Here is a 22,567-nt window from a genome sequence, read left to right as displayed (position 1 = left end):
CTTCTCGCCTATTTGACTTATCACTCTAGTGATCTGGTGAAAACAAAAGGTGACATAGGGTCACAGGGGACTGATAAGAAGAAAGAGGTCAACATCGTTGAGTTTCTTTTTATTGTTCAATGCATGGCCACACACATATACTGGTTTTCTTTTGCACAGTGCAAGATGGGACAGTCACTATGGAAATGGTGATGTAGATGGGGTACATTTTAGGAGTTTACAGGGGTCCCACCTTCCTCAGGGAAAAGCCAGCTAGCTCCTCTTTTCTTAGCCTCCACAACGACTAGCTACAACATGAGGCCAATCGGCTTCTAGCTACCCTCCTCACACTAACGTTACACCTCGATAAATAGATTCTAGGCTCCTTTTAATTTTCAGAACTGAAGGTTTGTTTACTTGATCCACGCACGACAGCAACCCCTTTCTTTTCCCTTAAACATTCTTGCATATATCATTCAGATTTAGCTTAGAAAAAGCAAAATAAACAACATCATTTGGGTACAAAAATAAAATCCAAATTAAAACCTTTAACAGGGCAACGCCTGTCATGTGTTTTTTTTTCCTTTTCTCATAATGAGATAGCACAATACATAAGTCACTGGTCACAAAAGTACACTGCAAATAAAGAAAAACAAAACCCCAAAAAAAAGCCACATAGGAAAGAAACCGCTCGCAGAGAAGTCTTCCTCAACCCTTCCTAGAGGCTGACGAGCTACGAGATGAGGGCTGGAAGCCTCGAGCGTCAGGTGAACAGAGCACGTTTTCTCTGTCTCGAAGCTGTCGTCATACAGCCTTGACTTTACAAAAAACACAGCCCCACCAGACTCGCACATTCTTGACCCTGCTTCTCAAATACAGACTGAAGGGAAAGGGGAAAAAGGGAACGGAAATCCAAACCACTGCTCTAAATATCTATATGGATTCAGCTTGAATGTGTTTGTGTGCTCGCCGTTTCTCTCAACACGTATGTACTCGTTTGCTAACATATACAGTGTATTCCTGGTTAGGGAGTGAACCAGGGGCACTTAAAATTGTGTAGCGTCATCCCGCCATTTCCTCACCCCGACCACTAGGGGTCACTCTTTATGTTTAGGATTAGGAGTGGGAGATCTGCTGTTTCTTATAGCGTCGTTTCGCCCGCCTTTCTCTTTTTTTAGTTACTTTAAAAAAAAATTTTTTTTAACTCCACTATTCACTTTTCCAACCCTCTAAGCTTTTTAACTCCTCGATCCAGCTTTCTTTTGAGTTGTTTTTTTGCCTTTGGAGACGCAGATACACACAGAGCAAAAGAGTGGGAGAAAGAGAGAGGGAGCAAGTGTTGTGATCGATCAGCTGTTCGCAGCGCCGACAGCTGCTCCCCTTTTGACCTCTCAGCCAATCTCCTTCCACTGACGGTAGAACTCCACGATGTTCTTCAGCTCCATGCCTGCTGAGCCAGCCGCCTGGATCGCCGCCTGGTGGAGACAAACGAGGCACGAAGATAAAAACAAAGTATTTTTCAAATTTGTACATTTTTAAGCTCAGTAGGCAGAACTTGTCCACAGTCTGCAAGCGGTGACAAAACTTGTCACCTTCTCAGACCAAAAATAAACTTCACCCACAGACCCAGTGAGTTAAACACACTCTTGCAAGACAGAGTTTTTCCCCTAAATGTTTGCTTCAAATATGCTGAACCCTTCACTTCTCATTTTAGTATTGCCCAGACTGAGGTAACATCCTATGGGCTTCCTGGATGCAGACTTTTTAATGCATTTCTTTACGTTATCATTTTTTTATGTTCTTTTTCTATTTTTTGTTCAGCTTTTGGTTTTCCTTTGTTTCCTGCACCACCTCTGCTCCATCTGTTAGCAGTGGTAGATGAGGTGAATGTGGGATGGTGGCTTTGAGGTCAAACTTTCCAGACATTTGTAGCAAATGCAACTATAGTATAAATCTTAGGTGACTTCCTTCTCGAATTACCGCATTCACAAGACTTTCAGAAAACTTGACCTCTGACTTGAGGTTGAGTTCACTGAGATTCAAATACATCCGAGATCTTTAGCAGATACACCTTTGGTATCAATTTGAAGCTCCTATGTCATTCTCGAGTTAACGCAATCACAAATGCCGCGTGCCTGCCCACAGAGGTGACGACAATAGCCTTTTATGGCTGAGCGGTAAAAATTACAACCAAGTCAGACTCCTTTGAAGCAGAAATATTTGAAAATTAGGAGTGACTCAAGATTTTTGCACAGTGCTGTACCTTGGAAAATACTGATCCGTGTTTAACAGTGATGAACACGAAGCAGTGAAGACGGCACTGAAGCCAAAAGAGCAGAAACTAAAGGTGGGAAAGCTCCTGAGTGCTCGTGTCTGTGAGATAAAACATACAGCGAGTTACTGACCTTCATCGCTGCTGACCGAGAGCAAAGCTCCTCTACTTCATGGCCTGTAAGAATGGTCACCATACCGGCTGTATCTTCATCTCCGTTGCTCTGGGAGACTGTTAGCTGACGGCAACTATCCACCATCTTGTACAGATGCCTAGAAACAAGAAAACTGGGTCAGTCAAGCTGGAAGTCATATTCACAGGAACAAATAAGGCGTCAGCAGAAGGGAAGTAGAGCTTACCAGGCTTCGATGTCCTGCCGCTTCAGCTTATCTCTCTCAAAACTTCGACCCGACTCCTTCTGGCAGCGGATGTATCTACAGAGGAAGAAAGAAATACGATTTAAAGAGAGTTTTTATTGAGAAATGTTTCATCTCACAACTTAACCCACCTGTTGCCTTTACGAAATTCAGACTCCAGGAAGCGGATTCCATCCCTCGCACCAGCATTTTCCTTCTTTAACCTGTCAAGTCCATCAATCACTAAAAGAAAAGGGGAGTCCAGATTAAACACCTGGGCAAACAGCAACTCCAGCGCTCAGAAGGTCTGGAGCTTGATTCTGACTCGTACGCTTTGAGCAGACCGCGAATCATAAATGAAGCTAGAACTGAGCTCATTTAATTGTTGTTGTATTTTGTCTCTCTGCGAGTCAGTGAACAGCAATGGGGAGTGCACGGGGGTGGTGCCAGGGGAATAATGTGCCGGCCAGAGATGATTTACTCCACGTGGAATGCAGGTATGCACCCAAACCAATCAGTGACTGGGTCACCCCAAACTGGCACATGTGACCGACTGCTGCTGTCTAGTGTCATTAGTCAGGAAGCAGCTCAGTACACACTAAATAAACCAGAGCTGTCATAACCACTAGTGAGGATTTTTTTTTTTTTTTTTAGGGCAACAAATAATTATAAAAGAATCAATTTCCTGTTAATAATCAGTTAATTGTTTTAGGCTAGAAGAAGTTATAAAATAGTGAAGATTGCTTGTAATGTTCAAGCGCCTCAAAAATAAAAAGACAGGTGACCCAGGTGATTGATATATGCATTTTTTTTTTCTTTTTTTCTTCTTTTTTTTCTTTTTCTGCCCGTTCTGTTGGTTTTTGGTTTTTGCCCTTCTCCCCCGCCCCTCTTCTCAGCTGTTTCTCTTTCCCTCTTTCTTTCTCCCCTTCTTTCCCCCAGTCAAGTCTGTCCCGTATTCAGTAAGTGAAAATAAAATAAACAATAAAAGGTGAATCAAATGGACCATTATGGCAAGGCTGGGATGGTCAATTTGGTAAAGTAAATCCGTTGGGCATCTTTCTTTGCCTTTAGACAACAATTCTGATGGCAAAAGAGCCAAACGGGACAGGCCAAAAAAACAAAAAACAAACAAACAAGACAAACCAGCAAATACTGATTTTAGAAGTTGTTTGAAATCTTAAATTGATTTTCACGGTGACTGATAATAGATTTATCAGTTTGTTTCAGCACCACTCATTCCTTTCACAATCTGTGTTACGTTACATGTTACAGCCTGGCTCTAAATTTATGTATTTATCACCTCAAAATTCTACATACAACATCCCATAATGACAAAGTGAAAAAGGTTTGCTTCATGTTGTTGCACACAGTGGCCTTTCTGTACAAAGTCTGTATGGGGAAATAAAAACTCGCCTCCATCTGTGACAAACTCGCCCACAAAAGGGGAAAAAAAGCAACAAGACTGTGTTGAAAATATGTTTAACCTCACTTAGTAAAGAAAGAAAAAAGAAAGAAGAAGAAAGAAAGAAGTGAGGCTTCATTTCCTAAAACTTAAATACATGTTTGCTTATAGAAAAACATGAACACACATCGACTTCTAAGTAAGGTAACACAGACTCTTCGTCTTCACCAACATGTGGATCAGTCGTGTTTATGAGCACAGTCACTATCACAGGCCCGTTTCTGAGCCATGAAAAATCCTCCTCTTAACTTTTGGACTTGATTAACTTTATTAATAACCAATTTAAACTTGCATGTTTGTGCTAATCAGGATTTTCTGCAGGTGTCACCAATATATAGTTTTAAATATGTATTTTCTGCCTAAAAATATTACATTAATACCAAAATATAAAAAGGGATCAGTTCTTTCCTGTATTCCCAGCCGTATGCAGGAATAATTTCCAATAATAACAATAAGAATAACTGAAATGAAAACAATCTAAAGCCATAAGAGAAACAGAAAATGGACGACTAGACTATTTTTAGTTAATTAGTTTTTGTTAAAATCTACGTTTGCCTGTTATCACATTTGAGATACTGACAAAGTCTGGGAAATTAACACTCAAAATACCTACAGCAGGTGAGGGAAAATATTTAAGACTTTGTTTATCGGTACAGAAAAAAAGGTTTCAACTCTTTCCCCCGTAAACACGACATCTGACAACCTTTTTGCTTTGGAAGCCTGAAAACTGGCAGAAACTGTTCAGTTCAGAAAAGAGAAACTAGGATTACCCCTACGAGGGATCTGAGAAGGAAAGCGTTAAGACAACCTGGTATTTTTCCTGCATAATCTTGGCCTCGGGTCCAATTCTAGCGGTGAGTAACATTGTGCGAATTTATGGAGAGGCTTTTAAGACTTATTTTTTTATAAAGGGTTAGGTTCAGACTGATATTTTGCTCTGTCATCCTATAAAGCACAATCACTGAACAAGAGAAAGATCCCTGTAAATCCATTAATCCCCACCACCTATGTGGGGAAATGGTACAAACAGCGGCTGTGTACCGCTGTTCCAGACAAAAGATGCCACAGTGCACTGACCTGTTCGTGGGATGATGATGATAAAGCAACCGCTACCAGCCAGCTGCCGGATGAGGTTCAGATGCTGGCACAGAGCAGCTGTGTCTGGCACCAGGTAGGGAGACATGGATGACTGGGCTTTAGGCTGCTGAAGGCTGCCCTCTAGCTGTGACACCTCCAACTGCAAGGAGAGGACAGAAGAAAGGAACCCAACTCGTTATGATCTCTAATTAAATTAAGAAGCGTGTAGATTTTATTTTAACATGTATTGTAGTCAGTGATGGATGCTTGTAGTCTAATAAACAATGTCACTCCTTGCAAACTTTCTCTTCTCAAGATTTCTCCAATAAATTTTATGAACATTTTGTCACAGCTGATAAAAGATAATTACATTCTGATGACACTGGTGCACATGGCATTCGATATACTACATAATGTATTTACTATTGCTGCATGTCTCCCCCCGCCCCCTGTTGGTTACCTGTATATCACTAAGCTCTGTGGTCTGGCCTTACAAACTGGAAGCTACCAAACGTGAGCAGGAGGTTGTCTCTCATGGTCTCTCCTGCCTTCAGTTTGTTTTTGTATGATTTAGAGTCATTTCTGATGGACTCAGTGGTCATATTTTCACAACTTTATTTCTATTAGATTTAGATCTAATGTTTGTTTACGCCAGAGACAGGAAATCTGCAGCGGAGTGGTCGGAGTTGCTTCCTTTCTTCTTGTTAACTTTGGCCGGCCAATCAGGCTCATGTTTTATGTTAATGGTGGATTATTGTTAATTACAGCTGTTTTTTTCTTGGTTATCAACACTCTGGTTGATTATGTTGACCCTCTTTTGCAGTAAACCTTTCAGAACACTTTGTGTGTTTTTTTCATCACTAAAGAGGGAGGCTGTTCTCATATCCAGCACTTCTTAGAGACGCACACATTCTCTTTGAGCAGGTCCTATGATGCATAAGCAGCAGCAATACTCTCACTTGCAGACAGTTGTTTTTTAACCTAAAATGAAAACTTATTGATTAAACCAATCATTAACCAATTAGTAAACATCACCATTTCATGATTTGTTAATTGTAAAGAAACGATAATTAACTATATTTATAATACCATAATTAGTCATCAATTTACCGTGTATTAGGGATTGTTATAAAGCGATAACAACACAGAGTCAGGGGACAGTAACTAAAATAAAAACCTGTAGTCGAAGCTGGGCCATGTCCCTCATTAATCGATTACGACGAGCCTCCTCTTCAGCCTGGACAAACAAAAACAAACAAACAAAGAAAACGGGGTCAATATGTAAAAAAAAAAACAAAAACAAAAAACATGTTGGGTTCCAGGTCATTATATATTTATTTTATAGGTCATAATAGAAAAACACGTACACAACACCACAGGTTTTTTAAAATTTTAAACTGTGTAATGACTAAAATGTCAATCACCATGCGAAACTGGGCCTTGGCCTGCTGCACCAGATTATCCTGTTTGGACTGACTAACACTGGTGAAGATGCCCGCCTCTGGGTTAAAGTGCAGCACGTTGCCTTGGAGACTTGTCAGGAAGTGGCCGAAGCTGCGAATACAACACACTCGTACCACACACTGAAAGAAACACAAAGACAAAAAAAAACAAAACTTTAATGACGCAAAGATTTAGAACTGAGGTTATCTGATTACACATTTAGACTTCACAGGAGTTTTACTCAAATATTTCCATCTCATTAAATAACTTATTTTGGTTCATCACACTCACACACACACACACGTCCTCGATTCAAATCAACAGTCCAAAGTCTGGAAGTATTTAGGTCAGTATTACATGACACTATTTTTCTGTTAATCAACTATTAAGTAATGCTTTCAGCTCTACTTTCAATTACTGAGCTAATTTCATTAAATGTGTAAATCTTCTAAAATTAAACTCTTATTGCATTTTAAGTGATTAATAAAACCGAATCATGTTTTTGTTTGTCTACATTTATTTTTGCAATCTTTGTACACTGTACAATGACCATCCCCGCTGAATCTTTGTCTGTGATCTATGATGCATGGCTGCTCCCCTTGGTGGCGTAGTACATTGATCATGTTGATCATGATAACAGCAGGATGACATAACAACAAGCAAATAATCTGTGCTGCAACACCTCAAACTAGAATTTCTTCTTTGTTTTCTTAAATCCATTTCATATGTTGTTTTTTTCCTACAACATGTGTGGGTATTGTGTTGATTTTATGTTGTGCTCTCATTGGCTGGTTTGACAGACACAGGTCAAGGGAGCAGTTACATTGTCAGATGGTAATTCTGGATTTCTCATATTGTCTGAATTTTGTCCCTTTACAACATTTTGAACTTCTCTTTGTAGGACTGTTGTTTGGAGTCACGGCCACCATTCTTTCACATGTGCCATCTTTTTCCCACAATAACCAAAATTTCAGTGTTTACCCAGCTCAAGACAATAAATCAGAGACAGACAATTTCCTTTTGTGCCTTCCAGTGTTTTAGCCTGCACTTAATATGATGTGCATGTATGAGTCTGAGTGCCTGTACCTCTTGTAGGGGACTGAGGGAGGGGTTGCGCCGGGAAAAGTCAAGGCGGCGGTGGGCTACACCAAGAGCAGGCAGGTGTCGCAGAGCCAGATCCTCAGGCAGCAGCAGACTCTGGACCAAATCTGGTCGCTCACACTCATTTAACAACTCTGTCACTTCAGCGTTCAGACTGAGCTCTGCAGCAAGAACACACAAATACAAATTAGTACCGTAAATGTAGACTCAGAGCACACTCACCAGAGTGTTAAAGTCACACAGGGAGATAACTATTCAGTGCGAGAGCTGAGCGTTACACAGTATTGTCAGTAAAGTGAGTGTACAGTACAGGGATGAGATCAGAGCTCAGATGTAAGCACAACAAGAAAAATCACCTAATTGCATTGAAAATAATGTGTTGTTTTAATAACATGTTTCACCGTGGTGACACACTCACAACACACCATTTGTTTTACTGCTTTACATCTCCTGAGCAACCAAGTGTTATTTGGTTTGTGTTTCCAAGAAATAATAATAATAAAGTTCAGCTTGAGAAAAAGTCATTTAAGAGATAATTAGGCTAAGAATAAAGAAATGCTCTTGAATGAGGCTCAGAGTGAATAGTAATATCTATAAGATCTAGATTTTAATCTTTAAGGACACAGGAGGAAAAAAATGCCAGAACCTGACTGCCGTTGAGACAAGCAGAAATCTCTGTGCAGTGCAGTCAACCAGTAACTCACCAGCCTCGAGCAGCTTGCTGCCATCTGGTAGCAGGTTCAGCAGCACAGACAGTCGGTTCCACAGGCTTTGGGAACTCTGCAGAGAACACAGATGATCAGTTTGTGAAATACAATCCTGAAAAGCCAGCATTTCGTAAACAAAGCAGGAAAAATCTGTCACCTCACCTGCGCACACATGAGGATAATATCGGTATTTGTCCGTAGCCAGTCAAGAAACACCTTAACAACCTGGATTAACCCCTGATTGGTCATAATCTCCAGTTTCTCTAAGAGGGTTTTTTCACTATGTACTGACTCAGTGCTGTGTTGACTTCCTTCCGAATCAGAGTCCAAGTCTGGTGAATTAGGAAAAATGAGCCAAAAGACAAGCTTGATTAGAACACTGTGAACCCTCTGTGATCAGATGACTGAGCATCATAAAGGGAACACTGATTTTATGTTTTATATAAAACTAATGTTAAACATTACCATTTTCACTGGTTCCATTGGCAGTACCAGGGTTCATTTCACAGGGGGAATCTCCAGGAGGAGGAGGAGGAGGAGGAGGAGTCTCTTGGGAGGGGGGAGCTGAGCTGTCAGTAGGGGTTGGAATACTCGGGGAAGACGAAGCATGAGGCCTTAAAAGCATGTTACTGAATGTTGGCGCCAGGCGAAAGCATCTCTTAGCCTGGAAGAGCTGAGAAGACATGGCCTGCAGGTTACTGCTAATGCTGGAGTCACTGGACATGAGAGGCCCATTGGTGGTCGGAGGGGTGTCGGTGGTATCCCTCTCTCCTGCGTCTTCCTTTGGTTGGTCCTCATCTTCATCATCCTGGTGCTCCCGGGCGTGACCCTCTGAGTTTTCCGTGTCCTCTATGTCTTCTAGGTCTGAGCGAGACTCTTGACTGTTCATGTCTGAATCAGTTTCTACATCAAATGCTGTTCCTCCTTCCTCCTCCTCCTCAGAACCGCTTCCCCAGCTGCCCTCCTCGCCCAAGGCATCTCTCTTGGGCTCCTTCTTCACAGATGACGAGTTGACTGGCGTTCCTGTTGTGGTCCCACCTGTTGAATCAGCACGGACCCCTCTTTCTTCATCGTCATCTTCTTCTTCTTCACTCTCGAAGCCTTCACTCAAGTCACTTTCATCCTCTCCGTGACCGTCTTTGCGAGCACAGCGGCGACGGCGGAGTCGAGAAAGGCGGCTGTACTTCTTCTTCTGCCTCTGCTTCTCTTCGTTCATCTTGCGTTGTTCTTCTATGCTGCTGTGCTTGTTGGCTGCAACCCTTTCAGAGCCATCTTCATCCTTATCCTCCTCATCCTCTTGCTCCAGGGAACCATTTTGCAAAGGCCTTTCACCAGAGGGATCTGTCGGTGCAGCTGTCAGATCCTTCATGTCCAGATCGTCTAGATAGAGATAAAAACTGCATCTTAATTTCATTCAAGTTCTTTGAGGATGTTTTTCTGGAAAAAAAGAATTACTTTCAACTATATATTTCACTAAACAGTATGTTCAGTATCATTTTGAAACTTCTCCATCTGCCTTTTATGGCTGAGGGGTGTAAGGGTTTACCATTATAAATAAAAACTAAGACAATGTCTTAGGCATTAGGGCAGGATATCTGTTAGCACCTTCTTTATTTATAGCGTGTGATTAAAATAAGATGCAAAGACACGACTTCCTTCCTTTTCTTGGAGTTCTGTTATGTGCATAGTGTCAGTAGTTTTCATCACTTTATAACTGTTTGTTTCTGTCCTACTTTGTGCTGACATATACTGTGTCTGTTAACATGGGCAAATTCTCCATAATGCTGTCCTTATTTAGGTTTTTTAGTTTAGACTCTCAACATTAAAAAGGCTGAATAGTGCCAATGAGCTCCATTAAAGTTATACCCAACATTCATTGTTGGAACGGGGTGTGCGCACAAGCAACAAGGAGAGTACAAGGATGCAAACCCTGGTATGGTTTTAAAGAGTCAGGTTAAGTAACACATCATCATCATCATATATCGACACAGTCTCCAATGAATCTTAAAAAGTCCACATACTCATATAGCCAACAGTTCTTGATACTGTGCTGGTTTATGATGGTTTTTATAGCTAAGAAATAGCTTGCAGGTGCATTTTTATGCCTGTTTCCCCAACATACAGGAAAAGAATACATTTCTCTTTCACCTGCAGCGTCAGTCTGAAGTGGAGGCACCTGACTCTCTGTTTCTTCCAGTTCAGCCTGAAGCCGGATGTTGACGTGGTTTACAAGGTGGGAGAAGAGGGCCAGAGTGAATGCTATGGATGCACTGTACTGCTTTGAACCTAAGGACAAAATACACAGAAACACTTAAATAAACACAAGAAAGATTTACTTCTATACCTCTAAAGTTCCAAGTAATTCAGTGCTTTAATAACTAAAACAAATTGAAAATGGTCTGTTTTGACAACAAAGGCTCAGGGTCGAAATTTCATTTTGGGAGCGAACACATCACACGTGCTCTGATTCATAGAGGACGTACTGAAAACTTTTTGTTCACTTGTGGTGACGTAATGAAAAATGAATGAACAAATGAATTCCTTAGAACAGCTTAAATTACACAACCACCTACCTCCTCTCTTAAGGCTGTGCACTACCATCAGACATGTGACCACCATTTTGAAGATTAGGTTGTCAGGCAGCACAGGATAGGAGCTGTCACTGTGCTGCTGCTGCTCCTCCTCTTCCTCGCTAGGGGTGTGGTGAGCACCGCCATGTGTTGGCGGTGGCAGGTAGAACATCACCAAGTTGAAGTCTTCCAGCACCGACTGGCAGAGTGAAGTCAGCTCCGTTTCCATCAGGCTACATAAACCACACAAAATAAAGACTTACTGTAGAAACACGGTAAATGCACTTCAACAATTTAAAACTTCCAAGGATAACATTGATGGTATGTGAAAATATAGTTGTGGACACTGGTTGTACTTTGTGTACATACATTTGCAATCAAAAGTAGCTTTTATGCAAATATACAGTCTCTAAGAAAACAAACACCTCAAGAAGAAGATTTTATTACAGTAATATAATATTCATAGTTCCACTCTGGGTGTAACAGCCTATAGTTTCTCAAAACATATCAACAGATTACAGCATGAAATGGAAAACACACTTATATTTGACATTTAAATGATCTGTGCCACACTTTTGTTGACCATTTCCAAGAACAGTTGGGTGGCACATCACTATGAACTATGGGGTGGTTGCCTCCTTTCCTTTCATATTGGATGGTTCAGAGCATGCTCTGCTATAAAAGGCTGAAGCTCCTTTTCTTAGCACTTAGAAAATCTGAACAGCTCTGATTACGACCACTACACAGATACTTCCAGGTCATTTCAGTAAATTCCTTCCTAAGCAAAACTATCTGACCACTCATAGTGGAACAACAACAAGTGACAAGAACTCAAACTTTTAAAAGGTGATTTTTAAAATAGTTTGTTTGCGTTTTGTTTGACCAGTCTTAAACATGCCACTTAATTACCTAAATTTACTAGAAATAAAAGCAAATTTAAAATCTTTTTTTCCTTTATTTTAATTTTAGACCTGGCCCAGACAGACCCTGCAGTAATCCTACAACTACATTTTACTCTTAGCCTGGAATCCAACAGATCTGTTTTCAAACTTTAGAATGTTAAATATTTAACTTGACTACCACGTCAGAGGGAAGACGCTATAAACAGATTTGTTAAATATTTACTACATATGAATGTAAAAAGCCTTTATCTGGCATAAACTGAAAGATAAACTGGTTAAGCATTAAAATACACAAAACCAAATGATTTATTTCCACTGTGGACTTTGATTCTAAAACAGTGTGGGTGCAGAGTCACAACACAAACACAAACCTGTTCTTGGGCTGCAGCAGGCTCTGCAGATACATGAAGCTCACCAGGAGCCGCTTAATGTCTTTCGACCTGCAAAAAAGGCCACAGCAAAAATGATCAACTACAGAGTATTAAACACAATAAAAGATCCATTTACTACTTCTATGTTTTGATAAAGAAAAATAAAATGAAATAAAAGCATTTTAAAATGAAAACATCAGTGGTTTTAGAAACATCTGACCTATGACCTCAGCAAAAACAGGAACATGGAAGAGAACATACATACTTTGTTTAATTTTAAATATGGTCATATTGTTTATTTTGTAAAATGTTCATATTGTCTATTCTTATTTAATTCACTTAATGTACAGAATTCTCCTGCTTGCTGCTTACATGCTACTACTGCACATTCACCTAATGTATATAATATATAATATTCTTCTCTCCCCCTTTTGCACAAGTCGAGGAGCGTGTCAGGTTACATTTCACTGCGTGTTATACTTGTATAACTGTGCATGTGACGAATAAAGAATCTTGAATACAAACTTCCAGCAATGTCATTAACAACACCTGTTCACAATATATTCAGCTCCACGCTTTTTAGATTTTGACTCTTACGTGAAAACACAGAGGGATTTAATATAGTACAAGCTGCTTACTGGTCATTTATGTACATGGAATAAGAACAACATTGTTCTCTGTCCAGGTGGGAAAACAATCTTAATCTTGTTTCCCCTCTTACTACCCCCCACCTACTCATTTTAAAACATTGTTCATTTTGTCTATATTTGTCTTTTATTCCAACTGATGCCTGTTACTTTTGTTTCTTCAACAATCTAATTTACCCAGTGGAATCATCAATCATTTAATATCATCTGGAGGGAGATGCTGCTTTATTTCACCAGTGGTTAGAGCGCATACGTGATTGAGACAGAGTGCACATAAGCTGTTAATTAAGTGAAGCCCCAGTAGTCAACTGGGACTGGATTTAAATTACTCTGATGTAAGCAGACTGAAGTCAACATGTTTTACTATAGATACATTGTAAGCAAGCCAGTGAAGGCCATTAATAACACAAACACACACACACACACACACACACAGAAAGAGGAAAAATTCCAACCAAGAAAAGTAAATTTACCAAAATTGACAAATTCCAGAGGGAAAATGTTTAGTACTACCACAGTAATAACACACTTCATAGACCACAATGACCCTTAAATAGTGTGTAAAACACTGCATGAAGTGTGACTGACTAGCTTTGTTGTAACCCAGCTTTAAAAGGTAGCCCGTGAATGTGCATCACCTTTGTCGAGAGGGAGACAACTTCTTCATTTCCTGTTTCTTTACTTGATGATACATCTTGGCAGCTTTGTCAAACAGGCGCTTCAGGTTGCCGTAGGCGCCCTCAAAGGGGGCATCTGATTGAATGCTGAGCACAGATTACATCTGTTAAGACTTACAACTATACGAGAGAAGTTAAAAACACTGCAAACGTATATAAACATGGCTCACCAGCGTAGGTAGTAGTAAGTTGCTTCAACATTGTAGAACTTGCTCCCTGCCAGTGTGCCCAGTTGGTTAAAAGGCATTCCTGTTGGCAGATAACCAACACAAACCAAGTCAGCATTTATTTTTGAGTTAGTACCCAGAAAACCATGGGGTAATGCTACATTTGTTAAAAAAATAAATTGTAAGTTTCTCAAATAATATTGTAATATAACCCAAAAAATCATTTGAAAAGAACAAGCGTATGTAGGTTTTTATGAAATATCCCAATATCTTTCAACCCTATAAAGTATGAATACAGCTGCATTTAATGTGAACAATGTCTATATAGAGAGGTGGTGGGAGGACATGTTCATAGCAAGTAAGTGATATTTACAGATGTCTTATTGTTTGTCAACTACAAGAAACAACAATTAACAGTTGTTCTCACAAGTATACTGACCACAAATCTTATTTTCCTGAATGAACTTAATGGTTCTTTTTGTATTAGTAGTATCAGTAAGTTTATAATTGTTGTTGTGTACATAAAGAATCCAGTTAAATCAGTTTATCTACAGGCCTTTAAACAAACAAAAACAAAGCAGGAAAATGTTCAGCCGATGCACAATGCTAAGTTTCCCATTTTAACTAAAAAGGTGTTTATGCGCTCCATTTTGACAATAAACACACAAAAGTGTATTGACCTTCTGCGAAAGCGAGTAAGCACATTTCACAATTCTATACTTACAATATAAAAAAGAAAAACAAACAACCAAACCAAAACAACAACAACACTAAACTGGATTTAACATCTGTGTTGTTCTGGCAAGAAAAATAAAACTTTTAAATCACCCCACGTCCCTTCCATGCTGTGTAAGACCACGGGTATGGCAATACAGTACTGTTTGAAAAAACAAACAAACCAAACCCTACATTCTCATCACTCACCTACGTGTGGCATAACTGACAATGCCTGATGGTAAAACCTCTCCGCCAGCTGCTCAGCCTCCACTCCTGCAAGCTCGTTTTGGTAGCGCGCTGAGGAGAAAATGATTTTAAACATCACAGTTAAAGTAAGAAAAAAAAATGCAAATCTATATGATTACAGCATTGTGGCTGAAAAGGTGAAGACTGAAATTGATTATTTCAGAAATGTGCACAAACACAAAGACCTGGAATGGCTTCAGACAAACATGAGAAAAAAAACAAACAAAAACAGCTACAAAGTGAAACATCCTTCATTTTAATGCTACAGCATTCTCACAGTCTTACAAGGATGCTGGACTATCATAAACCAAACAGCTTGAAAACAGTGCCTCTAATAGAATCATGGATCACTGGTCATCCAGTATGAATTTCTTAATTTACAATTTTTACAGGTTTTAGGTTTTAGTCCAATATATTTAATGTGCTTTAAAGTTAATCAGTAATTTTGAAGGGAAATAGGTCATATGTTCTCACTGCAGGAGTCAAAGGTTAAGTGGTGCAGACATTTTTGACCCATACCTGTGGTTCACATAAGTCTAAACCAAGCAAACAGCCTTCAGCCAGCTATGCTATATAACCGAGACAAATTTTCCCACGCTGAATGACACTTGTTCTGTCTCACACCTCTGCAAGCCCGACAGATAGTTGAATTAATTACATATTCTATTATCTTATTATTACCTAGATCTCCAAGGTAGACCAGACAGCGATGACAGGCCATCTGTGCCCACTCCATCTCCTTGGGGGTGGCTGACACTGGTTTCTTTCGCCCTGTTGGGAACAATTACACAACACTTTTTTTTTTTAAATCCATCCAATCCTTTTATCCAAAATGACTTTGACTTATGTAACAACACAGCAAGCTTAAATTCCAACACAGCAACAGGGTAGCACAGAGTCCAAATAAAAGAGCCGGGACCAGATACTCTTGAAGCATCTCTAACGTTAACATTCAAAACTAGTTTTGTTTAAGTTGGATAAGAAGAGGTGATTTACTCGGTAGCCAGGGGCTGGGTTGTGGCATCTTTGCAGTGTTTTTTCACAAAAATAAGAAATATCTTAGAGTCAAAAAAAAGTACTTTTACAGAACAGACTATAAACCATCACCTTGCAGGAACATAAAACCTCTCTGGCTGTATTTCCCTGACAACAGGACTGTACAATTACAGTAACAAAAAACCCCAAAAACCTATATTAATGATTATCCATAATCATGAATATTTAATGTGATTAGTCTTTACGATTTCTGTCTTGGGCTTTTTAGTCTTCGTTTTTGACAGTAGAGTAGTCAGGAGTCCTTACCTTCACTACTGATTATTTGTTCAGTGAGTCTAAACTGCATTTAAATATCAGTAGCAAATGAGGTCAGAGTTTCTAGTTTCTAGTACAGGTAATGTATTACATAGATTAACTATCAATAAAGTTTCAACTATCTTCATCAAGTTTCAAGTTTTTCCACAAGGACACCAGCTATACTGTCTACAGCAGACATTTACACTTTAAAAGAAGTGTTGTTGTTACAAATAACTCAGTTTTATTCAAGGGTGGTTTAAGGATCCTGAAACAGAAAGACAATTCATTTTATTTTTATGCCTTCATCTGAGAGTGTGAGAATGTGCTGGCTCATCTAACCTATCAGTGGATCTGTCACGTGGGTCCAGTCAATGCAATCCTGCAGCTCCAGCTGGTAATGTGACTGGATGTAGAGCAGCAGGTGTTGGTAGAAACCCACGCCGGCTATCAGGTGAGTTCTGTAGGCACACTCCAGAGCACTGCGACTGTGGATGTGCTGCAGTGAAAGAAAACCCAAATCAAAAGAGAAGTGAGGACTTTAGAGAAAGGAACAGTACACCAATGAGGGTGATCTGCATCAAAATAACAGGCAACTTAAAAAAGAAAATATAACTAATGTAAAATAGACAAGATTACAACTGGCAACTGTGTCGTGTTGTTATAAAGTTGAGTTTCAAGAAGATTTTAAATGTATAAAATAAATGTTTTATAATCCAACGATGCTCATATTAAACCAGCGTTAACCTGCAATAAAGGGTACGCAGGTTTAAAAGCTGAAATTGGCTGTGAACATGACACCAAGATTTCATCACCACAAACTAATTCAAGTATTGACACTATAAATATAGCATTTATTTCGTGTAGTCACCATGTCTGCAGTTTTATAGTGCTATGACAATGAACCAAAACAATAAAGTTGCAGACTGGACTGCTGAAAATGAATGCTTATTGTGAAATTATTATTCTCCTAAACGCTTTTGTGGTCACTGGCATGAATATAAAATAAATTGGAGAGTTCACCTTTTAAGTAAAAGCTGGATTAGCCAGGTAGCAACAGAAAACAAATGCGGTCAGTTTAATATATGCAGCAAGGCCATTTTTCCACAGCTGCAGGGACATTTACCTTCTTGTTGGTCTTGATAACCTGAATGACTTCATAGTAAACCTTTCTCCACAGCAGCTCCTCGGCCTTGCGGCCATAGTCCACTGGATGCAGAAACATCAGTTTCACACAAAGTTCCCTCAGCCTGAAAACAGAAAAAAAGATGCACATGTGCAATGAGAAGACAGCTGGGTTAAAGGACCAATTATTTAAGTGTTTTCACACAAGTTCTGGACCACTGTTGGGTGCATCAGGTTCAGACACTGGTCAGAGTAGTACTTCCGTACATTTAATCCACAGTAAGTGAGACTATTGTAAATGTGATCTCCTGAGGTGAGAGTGCAGCCTCAGTGGAGCATGCAGAAGGCAGGAAAGCTGCTCACTAGCTGTGAATTTGCCAGATTACTACCTGCTCTATTCACAAAAAAAAACAAAAAAAAAAACTGGACACTATGCCAAAAGTTGTAATAAAAAGCTGACAGATTATTGACCGTTTCAACTGTCACATTTGAAATCTCACATCCATCTGTGTTGGGTAGCACCTAGACAACTGCACGTGTGAAAACGGCTTTAATTTCACATGAAGTGTAGGGCCCATCAAGGACAGAAATGACTGCATATTGACAACCTTGTCGTGCAGCAGCTTAATAACATTGAGCTGCTTTCATTTTTGAGCATATTTAGACTTTTCTTGACAGATGAGTGCAAATAGTAGGCAGGAAAGTAGGAAGAGAGTGAGGGAGAATGAATTGCAACAACTGGTCAGACCAAACTCAAACCCAAGCCCCTGCAGTAATGACTTAATTGCATTAAGCAAGTACTTAATGCAACTTTATAAATTTGAGATCCCCACAAGCAAGAAAATCTGCTGCTTGTCTAAAATATGTTTTTTCTTGATGACAATGAAATTTTACATACATCCAGCTGCCAGCCAGATAAAATGCATTTAAATAAAACCAACCTTTGTGAAATTTATTTGTGGAAACTGTTTTAGAATGGGATTAAATCAACCTCAATGTTGCATCTGCATGGTCATTAAGGAGGCTGTAGCTTGTAATTCTGTTACTCTAATAAGTGTTTCTATTATTTCATGCACCACATGTAATAAGAGGAAGCTGAATAACAGAAACATGTGTATAATGAAGTACAGTTGGACAGCTGAACATAACATCTGTGACCTCAGCATTCCTATTGGACTGCATATTTCGGTTTTATCCCAAAGTCAGAAACAAGCCTTGAGGTTTCTGACTGGTTGGAGGCCCATTGTATTAACACGACAGTACGTGTCCTACAGGGAAAAAACACAAACAAAATATCAGAAGTGACTTGTGTGACTCATTGGGTCTGATTCAGAAGTTGTTCACAAGAATTTTGTGAAATCTCAGATCTTGTGTGCGGCAAATGACACAATTATGTTAATACTTTAGGCAAGTACATGCTGCATTTCTCTCATTTTATAAAGATGTTTATCAGTGCTTGGTTTTTCATACACTTTAACATCAGAAAAGAACATCAACATGAGCTAATGCTACCAATGACAAATTGCTGGACAGAAAGTCTCATGAATAAATTACTTGTGAATTTAGGTTCTTAAATATGAACATGTTCTGATTTATGTTGTCTTCTTTGACAGTAAACTGAAAGCAATGTTTGGGTTAAGGTCAGACAAAGAATAACACTGGAAGATGTTACCTGCCACGTTAGAAACTTGTACTGAAAAAAAAAAGAAGTCATTTTATCCTTTCTAATCATTTTCTGAAACTAATTGACGCAGCAGTGTTTGTTTGTTCTTTAAGTATAAACAAACTGCTTAGTATAGCAGTACAAATGTCCATCTATACCTTAAAAGTACAGCATTGTTCGGTACCAGTCACATTCTTCCATATTTTGATTCTCGTGTCTTCAAGAGTAGGTATGAAATTCGAGAACAATTCCCAGTAGTTTAATTCCTTGGAATCGTTAATCTCATTGCCTATCAATCAGCTGATTTCAGGAACTGTGGCGCAGCCTGCAGTGTGGATATGGACCTTACCTTTAATATTATTGCACAAAGGACGAGAGTGCAACAGTAAAGTGCAAACTGCATGCACAACATTTGATATGACCAAAATCTCATATCCCGATATAAGACATCTATCGTTCCGATAACGATATAAATCACAAAAATTTAACATTTTCTGTAAATTCTGTGAATCTCGGGCAGCTCGACTTGCGTGAAGTGTTTCCAATTTTTAGACATAAGTTGTAACAGCCGCCGTTTTCTTTGTGAGTATTTATTACACAGTGTGCTGCGGCAAAAAGCCTGTTCTATCGTTTGAGTCTAAGGTTTATTTTTTAGCACCTGACGGCTCTTTTTTGCTTCTCATCTGTAAATACTCTGCATACTCTTTCACGTGATTCAGTTTATTTTGAAAAGTCTCAACAAGATCTTGAGCTTTATTGTGAAAGGTTTATGTGGAAAATAAACAAGTGGACACACGATGGTTTTACCGTCGTTGTTGCTAATGACAACGCATAAAAACAGACGCTTGTCTGTCAGTCGTGTGGTTATATAAGAGAAAGAGAACTTTAAGAAATTAATATAGCCACTACAGTGACCATCAAAACGATGAAAAATATTGCCGTAAACTGTTTATTTTGCGACACCGTGAAACAAACGATAGACGTTTTTATGTCGTCATCCGATATATATCGTTATATCGCACAGCCCAAAGCCAGACCCTGAACTTCAACAGGTAACAAACCAATAAGATGTCATGATGCAGACTCCGTCCCTATCGGTTTATGTTTCTAAAATAGAATCACTGTGGCAATAACTCTGAAGTCTCTTAATGTCAGCTTTGTGTTCTTACCTAAATACTAAGAGAAAAAAAATCATAAATGTGTCCTCATTAGGACAGGGGTTTTTGTTTGTGTTTGGGACTGTGGTCTAAGGTTTACATTGTTAAACAGTAACTATTAGGCAATGGGTTTCAGGTCATTTTACCGAAAAACATGAAAGTAATGTAATGAGTAGTATGCATCATTACTGTTAAGAAAATGTTCTGTAACATGTGGAATACATCACTTTTTTGGAGTAACAACCCTGATACTGATCACAACAAAGAGGGGGGATACCTCCAACAAGCACAAACATTTGACCCACAGCATGCAATTAATTTGCAGAATGTGCTGTCTTTGATATGCTGCTTAGAAAAGCTGGTTACTTCCAAAGTGGAGCCAATGAGAATCGACAAGAGAACTGGTAAGGAATCGAACTGATAAGTGATATTGATAATGAAATTGGAATTGCAAATCAATTCCCATCCCTATTCAAGAGTAGCTTTGCATGATTAACAGTACACTTGTTAACTGGGCTTTGGTGAAGTCCCTCATTTCATTCACTGTTTGAAACCAGCAGTTTTTGCCCCTCTCCTTTTAAAGCCTGTGTCGCAACAGAAGGTTTAAACATGGAACAGGTACCAAATTTGACAGATAGCAAAAGCAGAATGAATAAAATTCCACTTGAATCAATTATTAAAATAGCGCCTGGTTGATTTTATAGTCCAACTAATTTACTGGTTTGTTTACTGGCTTCACTGGTAGTCCTCTAGGCCTGTCTAGTTATAGCTTGACAAAACTCCCAGAGCAATCAGAGCAGGATGAGATAACATTTCCCTTATCTTGCTGACTGTTTAGACACCCATCATTATTCCGCCTCCTCAGATAACTTTCCAACTTCCTCTTATTGGTTTTGAGCTTTCTGCCCACAACATCCAGTATACAAATAACAACCATAGTCCTGCTCAAGCTGCATGACCAGTGAGGCTTGCTTTTCATCTTTGTCTGGACAAGGGAAAAAAACAAAAATCAAACTAAACTAAAAAAAAACAACAACTCCAGCTTAGACTTTGAGATAAAGCCACAGTCAGTGTTTGCAGATGGTCATGCTGGAAATATTAGAAAATAAACATCTGAACTAAATTTAGAAACTAGGAAATGTATGCTCACTGAGATGCTGCATTTACCGCATGTCAGGCATGACAGAGCCTCAATACACACCTGACAGCTAGCAAGACTAGTCAGGACTGAGACTGCATGCAGGCAGTGAGGTTTAAGTCAAATTACAGCCGCCTTCACACAAGCTCCCGAGACACTCGTACTTACTTGTTGCGAAGGCTGATGTTCTCCGGCTTGAAGACTTCTCTGTAGGACGATTTGCTGCCGATGATGACATCTAGCTTGTGCACAGTCTCCACCACAGCCCTGTCGGCATGTTAGGCAACACATAGCATCAGCACGATGACAACGCTGTTAGCCAAATTGCCACAAAATAAGCGTCAGGTGGAAACAGAACAAACGTCGGAATAAACATTGCAAGCAGTCGGGTTAACAGCCCGAGATCTTTCTGTTTCACTTCTCTGTAACAAAGACACGGATGACAAATGCTACCGTGCTCATTAGCCAAGACAAGTTGAAGAGAATGAAGCGCTTCCCATCAAATTTAGCTGATGCTACAAAGAAAAGGTATACGGGAGTGCTGGTTTACTCACTGTGGTGATAAGTTAGAGGATAGCTGGGCTTTCTCTAGTAGTAGCAAGTACTGTCTGACTATTGCTAAGCTAGCCAGCTCAATTAACATTCAATTAGCACCTCAGTTAGCTTTGGCAAAAACGGCCTCGTCAAGGTACCTGTAGAGTCGCTTGATGAGAAGGACTTTGGCCTCTGGCTCACTGTCCTGTCCGGGTCCGCTCATATTAGCGCTTAGCCAGATGTTTGATCACACGCTCCAGCGTTCAACTCCTGTTTCCTTCACCCGTTCCGACGCACGGCTGTCACGACTCCGCGGACTTCTTCCCCGGCAGCGACAACTAGCCAGCTAGTGCTAGCTATAAAGGCAGCGTTAGCGTCCCTCCTCTTCCCTCCGAGTCTCTTTCGTTTCTTTTGTCCTTTGGCAAAACCCCCTCTACCCATCCGTTCTGAAAACCGGGTAGAAGGGGGTGCCCAGTAATTTACGCTGTTCCTGGTCAGCTAAAACGCTCCGGTATGCCGCTTGTGTCGTTCCCCATTCCAGCCATTGCTACGAAGGCAGCCATTATTCCTATCAGGCATTGACCGCCTGAATACCGCGAGAGCACGCAACATACTCACGAGATTACGGAAAAGAGTTGCCAGATAGTCTACAAACCCTCCCTTTAAGAAAATCAGGAGTTCCAAAAGAAAGAAAGAAAAACATATTATGCAGTTTAGGAATAAGATGCATTTACACTTCAAACAAACACTGTACAGCCAGAAAACACTGAAGATAACATCTGATTGATTCATCTGATTCATACTATTGGAGCCACGTTCCTACTACCCTCTGTAAGGGATTTCCGATTGTTTTTGTAAACTGAAGAATACCTTTTATTTTTTTTACATATAAATTGTGTAATACAGAACAGAGTCAGACACTTCACGTGAGAAGTCAGAAAAAAAATTAATTATAAAAACATATAA

General features: G+C 39.7%; 1 protein-coding gene across 1 annotated transcript; it reads right to left on the bottom strand.

Annotated features, from left to right (window-relative positions):
- Positions 1-99: 99 nt before the first annotated feature.
- On the bottom strand, positions 100-22,203 carry smg5 (SMG5 nonsense mediated mRNA decay factor). Its single transcript, XM_004568569.3, has 22 exons — positions 21,760-22,203; positions 21,236-21,334; positions 17,111-17,234; positions 16,327-16,483; positions 15,376-15,465; positions 14,656-14,745; positions 13,735-13,813; positions 13,526-13,651; positions 12,241-12,309; positions 10,971-11,200; positions 10,546-10,683; positions 8,863-9,777; positions 8,560-8,729; positions 8,395-8,470; positions 7,676-7,851; positions 6,571-6,729; positions 6,324-6,383; positions 5,147-5,306; positions 2,760-2,850; positions 2,611-2,685; positions 2,385-2,523; positions 100-1,454 (listed from the first exon to the last, which is right to left on the bottom strand). The coding sequence occupies exons 1-22, from the start codon at positions 21,822-21,824 to the stop codon at positions 1,371-1,373; spliced, it is 3,372 nt and encodes a 1,123-aa protein (XP_004568626.3). The 5' UTR covers positions 21,825-22,203; the 3' UTR covers positions 100-1,370.
- Between the last annotated feature and the right edge of the window lie 364 nt (positions 22,204-22,567).

Source organism: Maylandia zebra, linkage group LG11 (genome assembly GCF_041146795.1).
Source record: "Maylandia zebra isolate NMK-2024a linkage group LG11, Mzebra_GT3a, whole genome shotgun sequence".
Taxonomy (NCBI): Eukaryota; Metazoa; Chordata; class Actinopteri; order Cichliformes; family Cichlidae; genus Maylandia; species Maylandia zebra.
The sequence above is the reverse complement of the archived record's forward strand: the minus strand, read 5'-3'. Positions and strand labels throughout refer to the sequence as shown.

Excerpts from the sequence above, each read along its gene's own strand:
- smg5 (XM_004568569.3), bottom strand. The coding sequence starts at position 21,824 with ATGAGCGGACCCGGACAGGACAGTGAGCCAGAGGCCAAAGTCCTTCTC. Across the intron at positions 13,652-13,734 it reads ACTTACTACTACCTACGCTG|CATTCAATCAGATGCCCCCT; the intron begins GTGAGCCATGTT and ends ATCTGTGCTCAG. Across the intron at positions 12,310-13,525 it reads TTGTCTCCCTCTCGACAAAG|GTCGAAAGACATTAAGCGGC; the intron begins GTGATGCACATT and ends CCTTTTTTGCAG.